This window comes from Lissotriton helveticus, chromosome 8 (genome assembly GCF_964261635.1).
Source record: "Lissotriton helveticus chromosome 8, aLisHel1.1, whole genome shotgun sequence".
Lineage (NCBI taxonomy): Eukaryota > Metazoa > Chordata > Amphibia > Caudata > Salamandridae > Lissotriton > Lissotriton helveticus.
Genome location: NC_136069.1, coordinates 101,054,489 through 101,068,349, shown reverse-complemented (window position 1 = coordinate 101,068,349; position 13,861 = coordinate 101,054,489). Strand labels below are relative to the sequence as shown.

Genomic DNA, 13,861 nt, shown 5'->3' with positions numbered 1-13,861 from the left:
CCATCTGGGTGACAGTCTGACCTCCGCAGCCGACGGATCTGGCGGACGCACAGGAGATCTGAGGACAGGACTTCTGGACCTTGAGGATGTAGTTGAGGAGCCAGAAGACTGAAGTAGAATGACAAGAAGCTGACTCCGTAACCATGATTACAGAGTTTCCTGAAGACGATCGAGCCCTTTCTGAATGTCTCGACGTCGAGCGTTCTGGCGTCGTATGTTTTTCTCTCGACGTCGAACGCCTCTGGGGAGTCGGCAGGTCCAACAATCTCGACTTCGAATGCCTCGACTGCGATCGATGCGAGGATCTATAGTTTCTCGACATCGAAAGGCGATGACCAGCCGTCGACGGAGCCCTCTCTCAACGTCGAACGGTGATGACCAGCCGTCGACGGAGCCTTCTCTCTCGACGTCGAACGGTGATGACCACCCGTCGACGAAGCCCTCTGTCTCGACGTCGAATGTCTGTGCGACGACGGCGGAGGGGTATTGGTCACCCTCGACGCCAAGCGTCGACGAAACGCCGACGGAGACTGCGTCCTCGACGCCGATCGATGTTTTACTGTCGACGGCGGAGGGGTCTTGATCCTCGACGCCGAACGTCGTTTCTTAGACGACGGCAGAGGAGTCTCACCTCGACGCCGGTCGTCGCCCGGTTGACGACAGCGGAGGGGCCTTGGATCTCGACGCCGACCGTCGCCCGGTTGACGGCGGAGTCACATTTCTCGACGCCAATCGTCGCCCGGTTGACTATGGTGGAGGGGATTTCGACGACGGAGCTGGATCCTTTGACATCGACATACCTGGTCTTCTTTGACGGCGAGCCAGCCGTCGACGGTAGTTTTGACGATGAATGACCCACCGGTGGCTCTTTCCTCAGCGCCAAGCCTGACGCTTAAGGGGGCGTGAAGACTTCTCTTTTGAAGATGTTCTAGCCTTCTTGGAGCCCTTCTTCACCGGAGACCTTCCTCTGGATGACCTGTGGGCCAGGCCATAGATGCGAATTCTCTCCCTGTCTTTGAGAGTTCTTCCAGACAGGTGCTCGCAGTGAGGACAGGTGCCTGGATCATGTTCTTCAGGCAGACACAGGATACAAACGTCGTGGTTGTCTGATTTTGCCTTCTTGTTGCCACAAGGACATTTGTCAAAAAGTGAAGGCATTCTCAGCTGAAAATGCTCACTAAACTGCTAAAAAAGACAGTTTATTACTTGACTTGATGTAAAATGTCAAAGTAATTAGAAAAAGTTGTCAAGAATGAAGTCATTTTCTGTCAGAAAACAGAAATTAGTGGAGCTGTGCTACCAGGATCCTTCCTGAAGGAGCCGGAAAGAACAACTGACCTAACTGCCACCCCTGAGGCATGATGGGATACCGGGGGTCATGGGCGCCTTAAAGGCACGGTGTCAGTTTTTTGTATACAGCTACAGGTTAGCTTTTCAGTCTTTTTAGATTGTGTTTGCAATGCAGCCTGGGAGCTTTCTATGCTTTCAGGGTGTTATAAGAATTTCTGCTGCTGCCTAAGCATTAAAACAGTTTCTAAACAATCTTTTGTGTTGTTTCTCATGCATATTATTCATGTATGGTGGAAATTCTTCACAGCATATTCCAGCTCTACTGTGATTTGGCTGCTAATATATATATATATATATATATATATATATATATATATATATATATATATATGTATATATATGTGGGGCACATATAATATAGTGTTTCCGGGGTCCCGCGCATGGGCGGGAATATTCGAATGCTTATGACTATTGATGAGGATCCCCTGGAAGAGAACGGAAAAGACGAACCCCTGATCTCCACAGATGAGCTGCGACTACCACAATCACTTTTTTGAACAGCCGAGGGGTGCTGGTAAGGCCAAATGGTAGCATGGTTATCTTTAAGTGCATGTGGCCTACCATGAACCGTAGGTAAAGCCGATGAACTGACAGGATGGGGATGTGAAAATAAGCGTCCTAAAACTCCAACGCTACCATCTACTCTCCAGAGACCAGGGCAGACAGTACCTGAGCCAGTGTCAACATTTTGAACTTCTCCTTCCGGAGGAAGCGGTTGACTCTTGAGATTCAAGGTAGGACTCCGGCCTTTGTCCTTCTTGGGCACCAGAAAGTAGCGGGAATAACAACTATGACCTACTACTTAGGCAGGAACTCACTCGGTGGCTCCCTTGGCCAAGGGGAGGGCCAAGTGATCCTCCAACATGCAACAAAATTGAGGTGCCATGGATGGAGGGGTAGTGTTAAAGGGGAGGGAGTAGCCCCTTCGAACTATCTGCAAAACCCACCTGTCCAAGGTGATGTTGAGCCAGTGGGGGAGGGGATGGCGAATCCTGCCGCCCACTGGCGAATGGTGACCCTGACATGTCTGACTAGGAGGGCTTGGAGGCTGCTATAGATGGGGCGCTGGCGGACCGGCCTACCCGCTGACCCACGACAGTGGGTACAACGTTCCCGGACACGCAGAGGCTGGACAGCTTACGCAGGCCTGTGGCTCTAGACGGAACGTGGCGGGGCATCCCTTCCGTAGCCACAAAAGGGGCAAAAAGCAGACTGCACAGGGTGAGAGGTGGAAGTGAGGCCCAAGGACCTGGCCGTAGCCCTGGAGTTCTTAAAGCACTCAAGCATTTTGTCTGCTTTGTCGCCAAACAAGGGATGGCCATCAAAGGGCATGTCCAAAAAGTGTAGCTTACACATCACCAGGCCAGTGGACCTCAGCCAGGCGTAGCGTCTTAGGGCTACGGACGTTAGAATTGTCCTGCCTAGCTAGTCGGCGGTGTACAGCCCACACCGCATGGCGAACTTCGCTGTGTCCTACTTTCAGCCGCTGCACGGGAGAGCATGGCCCAGGCCTCCTCCGAGCACTGTGGCAGCACCTGGGGGAACATGTCCACACAGAGTGGGAGTAATGGCACAAGAGACATGGGTTGTTCACCGAGGTCGTCGAGGAGAGCCTGGAGGCGGCCGGCGAGCAGGAGTGCATCAGCGTGGAGTGCAGAAAGGCTGATGTGACATTTATCACCCTCCTGGCAGACTTAAAGCAGGTGAGATGCGTGAGTGGCACTAGGAATTTATTAGAGTGGGGTAAAGACTTAGGGCAAGTGACATAGCAAGAAAACCTAGGGCAGATCAAGGAGAGCGACTGGCTCCTGTGTAGGTTGTAAAATACAAAAGGCAAATGCTACTTACCAGTATGCATCGGTTCTTGGCATGTAGGGCTGCTGACATTCATATCTTAGCATAGATCGCCGCCTAGTGTTGGGTCTGGATGTTTGCACCTTGTTGTCTTGGAAGAGTCTTCGAAGTATCACGAGATAGGTGACTCCTCCCCTGAACTACAGTGCGCATGGGCATCTTCTCCATCTTCAGATTGTTTTTCGCCATTGTGGCAAAGATGGACTATAGGAAAGTAAGAGATGACCATGTAAATGTTTGTAATGAAGGTAACTATGCAGCTGTGACAGGCACCAGGGAGGACGGTGGGTATATGAATGACAGCAGCCCTACATGCCAAGAACAGATGCATACTGGTAAGTAGCATTTGCCGTTCGAGGCATGTGGGCTGCTTAATTCATTTCTTAGCATAGACTGTATAGCAGTTTCTCCTCTAGCGGTGGTCACCTGTATCAGCTGCAGTCGTTTGAAATAGAGTTTTATGGACAGCCTGGCCTACAGCAGCTTGTGGTTTGGCTTGCACGTCAACACAGTAGTGCTTTGTAAAAGTGTGTATGGTAGACCATGTAGCTGCCCTACATATGTCTTCTAAGGGAATATTTCCTAGGAAAGCCATGGATGCCCCCATTTTACGCGTTGAGTGTGCTTTAGGGGGAACTGTTAAAATAAGCTTTGCTTTTTGATAGCATATTTGAATGCATTTAACTATCCATCTGGCTATTCCGGCTTTGGAAATGGGATTACGCCTATGTTGTGGTGAAAAAAGCGACAAATAGTTGCTTTGTCTTCCTGAATGATTTTGTTCTGTCAACGTAATATAAGAGAGCTCTCCTAACGTCTAGTGTGTGTAGGGCTCTTTCGGCCACAGATTGTGGGTTTTGAAAGAAAACAGGCAATTCTATGGACTGATTGAAAGTGGATATAACTTTTGGCATAAATGTAGGGTTTGTACAAAGCACTACTTTATTGTGGTGAATTTGCATGAAAGGTTCCTGAATGGTTAGTGTCTGTAGCTCACTCACTCACCTGAGGGAGGTAATAGCAATTAAAAATGCCACCTTCCATGTTAAGAATTTTAGTTCACATGAATCAAGTGGTTCAAAGGGGGGTCCCATGAGTCTGGTAAGTACTATGTTTAAGTTCCAGACTGGAGAAGGCGGATGCTTTGGAGGGATAGTTCTTTTAAGTCCTTCCATAAAAGCTTTGATAGGTGGGATTCTGAATAGGGACACGTGTTGTCTGTTCTGAAGATATGCTGCTATAGCAGCGAGGTGTAGCCTTATGGATGAGTATGCTATGTTACATCTCTGAAGATGTAGCAAGTAACAGATTAAATTTTGGATGGAGGTATCCAATGGATTGATTTGATTATTATTACAATAAATAACAAATCTTTTCCATTTAGCTGCGTAACATGCTCTGGTAGTGGGATGCCTTGCTTCTTTGATAATGTTCATACAATCTGGAGGCAAGTTAAGATATCCGAACTACAAGACTTCAGGAGCCAGATCGCTAGGTTCATCTGATTGGGATCTGGGTGAATGATTTCTCCATGGTTCTGCGTTAGCAGTTGTGGCGAGAGGCACAGTCTTTGGTGAGGAACTACTGAGAGTTCTAGGAGCGTTGTGTACCATGGCTGTCTTGCCCATGTGGGAGCAGCCAGGATCATTGTGAGTGACTGTTGCCTTAGCTTACGTGCCACTAATGGAATCACTGGTGTTGGTGGAAAAGCGTAGGCAAATCTGCCTGACCAGTTCATCCATATCGCATTGCCTTGAGACAACGGGTGTGAACATGGTGGCGAAGGACGGGAATTTTGAGTTTTCATTTGTGGCAAACAGATCTATGTCTGGATGTCCCCACTTTTGGACGAATGGTTAGAGAACTTGAGGATGAATCTCCCATTTGTGTATTTGCTGACTGTGTCGGCTTAGTAGGTCTGCTATCTGGTTGTTTATCCCTGGGAGGTGTTCTGCCAGGAGATAAATCTTCTGAGGAATCGCCCACCTCCAAATCCTCTGTGCTAGGTGAGATAGTTGCAGAGAGTGTGTGCCCCCCTGTTTTTGGATGTAGTACATGGCTGTCATGTTGTCCGGATTAACAGTTTTGTTGCGCAAGTATTTCTGAAAAGCTCTCATAGCTAGGAATACTGTTAGTAACTCTAAGTGGTTTATATGTAGAGTCTTTTGTTTGACTGTCCAGAGACCTTGGACTGTATATTGAAGGAGATGGGCTCCCCAACCTGTCCGTGATGAGTCCGCTGTTAATAATATCTGTGGAACTGGCTCTTGGAACAGTCGCCCCGTGGAAAGGTTTTGTGGGTTCCACCACTGCAGAAAGCGGTAAGTGCGACTGTCTACCAACACTAGGTCTTTTAGTTAGGGACGCATTTGAAGCAGAGTATAAGGGACGATGAATATGCAGGAAGCCATCATACCTATGAGCTGCATGAACACTCGAGCTGGCAGGGAGTGCTGTGGCTGAAATTTTTGAATGAGAGATTGTATGCTGGCTATCCTGGCTGGGTTTGGATATACCTTTGCTACTGAGGTGTCTATTGTAGCTCCAGGATATTGCTGTAGGTGGGAGGGTTGCAGATGTGATTTTGGGTAATTTATTGAAAATCCTAGATTGTGCAGTAGCTGAATTGTCTGTGAGGTATGGCTGACACACCGTACGTACGAGTTGGATTTTATGAGCCAATCGTCGAGGTAGGGGAACATATGGATGTGTTGCCTTCTGAGGTGTGCTGTCACTACTGCTAGGCATTTTGTAAACACCCTTGGTTCTGTGGTTACCCCGAAGGGGAGGACTGTGAATTGATAGTGCTGACCTTCTATTGTGAACCGGAGGTATTTCCTGTGAGCTGGATGTATGGGTATGTGAAAGTATGCATCCTTGAGGTCTAATGCTGCGAGGAAGTCGCCTTTCTGGAGTAGTGGGAGTACTTTTTGTAGAGTGATCATATGGAAATGATCTGCGTGAATGTATTGGTTCAAAGGTCTGAGGGAGCCGTCTTTTTTGGGAATGAAGTATAGAGAGTATACCCCTGTCCCTTGATGTTGTATTGGGACTGGCTCTATGGCACCTTTTTCTAGCATGGATTTCACCTCCTGTTGTAACAGTGTGATGTGTTCTTTGGACATTGAACGGTGCTCGGGTGGTATGTTGGGTGGAGTAGAGGCAGTAACCATACTGGATAATTTGTCTCACCCACCTGTCTGTAGTAATGGCATTCCAGACTGGTAGGAATTGTGTTAATCTTCCTCCGACTGGTGTTAAGTGGTCTGGAGGGAGAGTGAGAAAGTCACTGTTTGGTGGCGGTGGAGGCTCAGGTGTTATTACCACGTCCTCTGCCCTTGTTATTGTTTCTTCTATAACCTCCTCTATTGGAGCCTCTATTAAAGGTGCCTTGTGTAGTGCTTTTGAATGATGAAGATGTTTGTGATGTGTTGCCTCTGCCTGACCCTCGAAAGGATGAGCGGCGAAAAGAGCTCCTAGACTGTTGAAATTAAAGTGCATCCATGGACTTAGCAGTGTCAGTATCTTTTTTCATCTTTTCTAAGATGGTATCCACTGCAGAGCCAAATAAGAAATCTTGGTTAATAGGTTGATTGAGTATGGTAGATTGCACCTAATTTTTAAAACCTGAAATGCGAAGCCAGGCATGCCGGCGTAGCAATACACTAGTGTGGACAGACCTAGCGGCTGTATCAGCTACATTAAGTGTGCATTTTATGGATGCGTTAGTGATGAATTTCCCTTCCTGTATTAGGTCGTTTGCTTTTGCCTTATAGGGTTCTGGTAGGTGTTGTAATAATCCCTCCAGTTCATCATAGTGTGTTCTGTCATAGCGTGCTAGGAGAGCTTGTGTATTGGCAATCCTCCAGGTATTTGGTGCCCGAGAGGCCACTCTTTTCCCTAATGCTTCTAACATTTTTGACTCCTTGTCAGGAGGGGGAGCATCACCAGTTGTTTGAGAGTTTGCTTTTTTCCTAGCGTTAGACACAACAAGGGAGTCTAGTAGTAGCTGAGACCTGATATAAGAGGGGTCTGTAGGGGCCGGTTTATATTTTTTTTCAATCCTTGGATTGAGGACAAGCGCCCTGGCTGGGACTTTAAAGATGTCTGGTGCATGCTTTAGTACCCCTTTTAGCATAGGGAGTACACGTACACTCTTCTGTGATGTTGGGAAGGTGTTAAATAGGATATCCTCCTCTATAGGGTCAGTGTGCATGTGTACACCATGATACTAAGCTGCTCTGTCCACTAGTTGGTTAACAGCGACAGTGTCGTCAGTAGGAGACGGCTTTGTGGGGTATGGAGTGGGATCAGGTATGGGCTGTGTATAATCTGTCATCAGGATCATTATGGTCACTCCATGTGTCATCTGGGTTCACCCCATCATCAGGTGGTATAAAATCATCCTGAGGATCTTCCCCCATGTCTTCTTCCTGATCATAATCTACAAGTTACGGAGAATATGGAACATAAGGCATGTTGGGAGTGAAAGGAAGAGGTGTGTAAGATCTTGAAGGGGATGTGCCAATGTCCTTTTTCTTAGGAGGAACAGGAGAAGGGGCTTCAGTGTACAGTCTTCTTTTTTATATGTCCTGTCTGTGTCTATATACATTCTTTGTTGTGAATCTGGGTGAAAGAGTTCTTCCTCCTCTGTCCGTGCGCCAAAGATTTAGCTTTTTCGGCTGGACGGATTTTATCGGGTCGAGTGTCTCTTTAGGCTGGACATCTTTATGATGTGAAGCCTTCTTCGGCTCGGCGACCTTCTTCGGCTCTGTGGAAAAGTAAATTTTGCCATGTCATATGTGCCTACGTGTTCCCCATCTTATGTTAAATGTGCATGATCGATATGCATGTATCCCCTTCTGATCGATTAAAGACGCAATTACAGTTGTGTCCATCTCTAGTATGCCAGTTTTCAGCCTTCGTCAATACAACGAATATCAGGCCTATGTAAAGCTACGTTGCCACATTTTACAGTGTGCACGTTAATTCATTGAATTGTCCCCGTTTCTAGGCCTCAAAAGGGCCCGGACTCCGAATCAGCTCCTGTTTCCTGAACTCTCCGAGGAGCGATACAGCCCCCACCTGTATCCCTGACCCTTCACTTACTTTCATGCCTCGCAGTGCCCGGCTAGGCCTGGCTCTGCCTCCCAGTCTGCCAAGAGTATGTTATGTTTCTAGTTATCAGTCCAGCCCTCCTTCTCTGCATTCCTAAGCTACTGAATCGCATCAATAGTTTCCGTCATGGTCTAGCCTTTATGTCTCCATGAAAGAGAAATACTGTATTAATGTTCATAGAATATTCCTCACACACGCACTACATGTAGAATAATGCATGCACCAGTCTTAAAGTCTATTAGCCTTTGCCCTGATAACTTTTGGATTCTATCAACATGTACTATAAACACCAGATACCAGATATGCCTGAGTACATGTCACTCTGACACTCCAGACTTTAGTCTCCTCTTCTAGCACAGAAGTCATAGCCCCCAGTTCCTCCTGCTAACACGTCATTGCCAGTTTGTGCGCACCACTAGGTTAGAGGTCCCAGCTGCTCAGGTAGCCCCCTCCATGTTTCCGCCCCATTTATGACATATTCTGTTACGTTTGCATCACATGTCTATGTATACGCCCTGTACACGCCTTCTTGTTACATCATGTTGCCCTTATCTTTCGCGACTGTTACGAAACCACGCCTACTGCTACGCCCACTGTCTTGAATGTAATGTATTCTGTTTAACTATAAATATTGTGCACTGTTATTAAAAGTTAGCCAATTCCCAGATCCTGCCCCCGGCAGCTGCCATCCTATTCCCATGCAGGCTGTCCTGTTCCTGTCCTTTATGCCTAATTAAAGCCTGTCAACTCCAGCTACCTCGAATCTTGACTCTTATTTATTGAGCTACCTGTTTATTGATTATAGTCAAAAATAGATCCGGTAATTAATTATTTATTTACCACAGCTCGGCTACCGGCTCGATGACCTTCTTCGGCTCGATGACCTTCTGCTAGACGAGCCTTTTCGGCTCGACTGCTTTCATTGGCTCGAAGGCCTTTTTTGGCTCGACAGCCTTCTTCGGCTCGACGGCAGTGTTTGGATCAACGACCTTTTTGGGTTGAGTGGCTTTGCTCGGTCCCGGGGTACCGGAAGGCTTGGGTGTGGTCTTTGGAGCCGAGCCAGAAGGCGTGGCTTCTGAAGCTGTGTTTCGGTCGCGGCTAAGGCTTTTAGGCGATGCTTTGACCGGAGCCTTGTGTGGAGGCGGGGTAGGGGCTTTGATACTCACGGTTTGCCCCGGTGTGATCTGGTCATCGGAGTCAGACTGCTCCTCTATGGTGACTATTTCGAGATCTTCAGAGCCCTCCACCTCTGGGAGTTCATGTTAGTCGTCAAAAATGTTTTCAAGTTCTGGTGCCTGCCACTGCATTTCTAGTCTAGCAGCTCTTCGGTTCTGGATAGTCTTTTTGGACCAGATCAGAGCTCAAGCTGGACAGTGTTCTTCGTTGTGCTCCGGAGATAGGCACCTGTTGCATATTCTATGCTTGTCGCTGTGTGGAAATTTGGCTCCACACTCTGGGCATTTTTTAAACGGGGTCCTTTCCATCAGCAGGAGGTCCACGTGGTGTCGAAAAGGCCCAACGGCCCGCGTCGACGACCAGAGAGAAATGGAAGTTTTGTCGAGGGATATCCAGCGGAAACAATACAGTCGAATGTAGAAGGTTTTAGCGTTAGAAAGTTGGAAAACTTCGGTCCCGAATTTGGAGCTGTCGAAGTGCATCCGAACCCAATGGCGGAAAAAAACTATCTGAAGATGGAGAAGATGCCCATGTGCACTGTAGTCCAGGGGAGGAGTCACCTATCTTGTGATACTTCGAAGACTCTTTCAAGACAACAAGGTGCAAACATCCGGACCCAACACTAGGCGGTGATCTATGCTAATATATGAATTCAGCAGCCCACATGCTTCGAACATAAAGACATTCATTTGGTCTCCGAGTCTTGGTGCCACAGCACCTGCTGCACAGTTGATAGCACGCGCCGGGACACTGTTGAGTAGCTGAGCGCGATATAATAAATTAATTTAACATTAACATAACATTGCTACGTCCCTGCCCTGAGCATTTCTTCATCTCTCTTGGCAGATCGCGGGCAGGTGAGAGGTTTGGGGCTGCATGCAATGCGGTCTGACAGGTGGCATCCCTTTGTATTCTCTGGATAAGTCTGCCTTCCAGCCTGCCACAGTAATGGAAACCTAGAAAGAGGCCAGCCTGCCAAATCAGCGTGGCTCAGTACAAGGAACCACGCTCTGACACCTCTGAACACCGTGCCACGGGCAGATGGAAATGACAGTCCCTTTCCGTGAGTGTTATGCTACCAGACAACGAAGGGCCACCATTCCCCTGAATTACACACCTTAATAAACATACTTACTCAACCACCAGCATGGCAAACGAAAAGTAATGCTTTTCATTAACTTTAGGTATTGAATCTAAACAGAGGACAGTGATCTAAACAGAGGACAGACCTGTCCACGCATCTCACCCAAGATATAATAGCAGGGCTAGTCTGTCCTACCAACCCGAGTATGGTACAGTGCCACACATGTAAGGACAAGCCCCCCCCCACCTCAAAGCATTTTTTCCACCAATAACAATGGGTGGCGCTATACCTGAAGCTTAAAAAAGCATGTTCATCTTTTCCAAACCTTTGCCAGAGATCAAAAGGCAAGTTTTTTTCACCAGCTTCAAGCTCTAAGAGTCCATTATGTAAACAATCTCTGTCCAAGTTGCAATCTTAGCCAATTCCTGCTCGTAATTTCAATTCTAAAGCGAGAGAAAACTATGCTCCCTGATCCACCTTGACTAATATTGTACAGACCACTTACTGCAAGCCGATTTCTTTATGCATCCTTTCAGACACCTATTCTGATTCCATGGATTCATCACAAACCTGCATTTAAGTTGAGTGTATGGGGAAATGTGACCCAAGAACAAAAGCAAGGAACCAGACTGGCAAAAACATAATTCTGGCAATGAAAGCATGGAAGTAATGCACAGACACGAAAATGGCAGAGAGTTTAGTGGCCGGTATCCTGAGCCAAGACAATAGAACAACGGAAGAGAAGTACTCCGATCAATTGAAGTTATAGATTGTGGTTTATTAAAGTAACCTATCATGTTGTGATAAAGCAAACTTAGTATGAAAGCTTGATAGGATAGAGAAAAGTGTGGGAGATTTGGCATCATATAGGACACAGTTAACATTTTAAATAACTGCAAAAGAAAAATCTGTAATTTCTGAAATCTTTGTCTGATCTTAGACATACACACACATGGTGCCTCTGCCCGCTGTAAAATGTTATCTTATAAGCCAAAAGTAAAGGATTAAAAAAGCAGGCCAGAGCTCCACTTTTAGCTACTCACTTGCAGCTTGACAATGAAAGCGGAACCCACGAGGAATTGCTCCTGCAAGAAAAGTTATAACAATTATTAATCTAACTGGATAATGCACCAGTTTGCATTTCCCACTAAGCATCGCCTATGCAGTTAAAGCAATTTGTCTATAAATGCAGAGAAGTCTGATTTTTTAATTCACAAACATATAGCAAGTGGTTAAACTAGCATGAAAAATTAAATGTTACCTTTGAGTAACCCTGCTTTGCCATAGATGGGAATTCTCTCCATTGTTGCATTGGATATTGAGCTACTTTGCCCATCATAGTAGTTTACCAATCTTAAAAGGTTCCAACATCACAAGGGTCTAAATTATAACCCCACAATAACATGACATCACTACAATTATGAAGTGTACCAGCAGATATTCCATCTAGGATTCCATTTCACAAGAGCATTGCAAAGATTTAAAAAGCCTATTTAATGAGAAATTGCAAGCAGGGTCATACTAACTTTCCAAACGGACTCTAGCTTGGATGTATTCTAGTCTACATAGTCTCATCATTCCTCTTCGGAAAATTAAGAGGTCCAAGACTAAGTCTTACCAGTGAGCCTCTTGTCCTGGTAACTGAATGATCATTTTCTTAGTGAACAACAACTAACATAAAACCTGTGGCCAACTAAAAATGAATAGATCTTATTAAATTTCCTGGACTGACTTTATACAATCTCTCTGATCAATCCTCATGTCGTCAATCTCTCCAGCTCCAAACAGAATATTGGACTGAGGTCCTGGATCACCTACCCATTCTTACAACCAAATGGATACCATAAAACGGCCCACACCTTTTGCGCCATGGTTTTCGAAAGAGCTCTTTAGAAAAAAAAGAATTCTTACGAACACTGGCAAGCAAATGGCAACAACCAACCTCCATACCACCTCACCTTCTACCCTGGAACCCCTGGACTGATACTACCAAAACAGTCCATAGATCTATTTAAAGGGATGAATAATACTCCTTCCTCCGTTCCATTTGAAGAGCCCGTGGCCAAATCAAGAGAGCTCACAAAATTATTTGATTAGAAAGATATCTTCATTGAACTTTCACTACCTCACCAACAAATGAAGATGAACTGTTAAACATCAAACCAATTCAAAGCATTTCATGGACCTCATCCCACGGAACAATCGATAAATGTCTGACCTTCCATCTCTAGATCTGTTGGACTATTAGTGAGTCTTTTACACAAGGAGTGTTTTCCAACTGAGCAGATGATGTCTAAAAACTGTTGACATTGACACATCTCAGTTTTTTTAATGCTTATTTTCAGTCAAGCTTTAAAGAGACCTGCAAAATAAAAGGCTGCCTTGTTCCAAGTAGCAGATGATGCGATCTTGATAATGGCAACTGCTGCCTTTTGGTCTGTAAAAATCTTTCAGTGGGACAATTCAGTAAATCACTCACTACTTATGAGCACAATGGCATTGAAGGCGTGGTCCTCAAATGTTTCACCTTTTGCTGGACCAAACTACAACAGAATCAAATTGACAACTCCCTTGCCAGATCAGCACCTCTAATATTTTCACTCAATATATAACTCCTCTGTGTCCTACTCAAGACCTCAGGAATCCTATCAATAAGTGGCTGATACACAGGTATAATTTAAGATTACCACAACCACAGTTATCCTATGTATTGCCAAAACTCTGGAAAAAAGCTCACATCACTTGAAACCAATCCTATAAAAATTGAGTCTCTCCTCATCTTAACTCCCACTCTACCTTTTCAGTCCAATTGTTGCTTGCTGCTGGACTCCGATTGGTGCACTGAACTGTAAACTCACAATCATCAATGGTGATAAAGGAAGACGTTCCTTGCCACCGGAAGCTAGTTCTGGTAAATACTCTATCTGCCTGCCGATTCCTAGCCTTGAGAATTCTCCCCAGTAGTTAGAATAGTGTGGAAAGCTTTCCTCCGCAGCCCTACCCCAATGGGAGGGGGCAGGCAAGTGAGTAATCTGCAGGTACATACAGATACAGTAGCATTTTCTTCTGATGAATACTTTTACTTGCAGATTTCTCACCTTGTGAATAGATTCTAAGTTATAGGCACCTCTGGAAATGAAGGCCTCAATTGATGGGTATACTAGGGAGTGCTGCAGCTTAGACAAGGCAAAATGTGTCATCCCTCATCTCCGAAGCCAAATAATTGAGTCTGGCGAAGGTATGACCAAGTGGCCACTCTGCAGATTACACCAACACGAA

At 45.9% G+C, this 13,861-nt stretch overlaps 1 protein-coding gene across 1 annotated transcript in view; it reads right to left on the bottom strand.

Annotated features, from left to right (window-relative positions):
- Nucleotides 1-13,861, bottom strand: part of MAEL (maelstrom spermatogenic transposon silencer) — a 1,192,885-nt gene that overhangs the window by 649,363 nt on the left and 529,661 nt on the right. Inside the window, exon 5 of the mRNA XM_078656687.1 lies at nucleotides 11,626-11,667. Within this exon, the coding sequence (XP_078512813.1) occupies nucleotides 11,626-11,667 (42 nt within the window). The remainder of the gene's footprint in view (nucleotides 1-11,625; nucleotides 11,668-13,861) is intronic.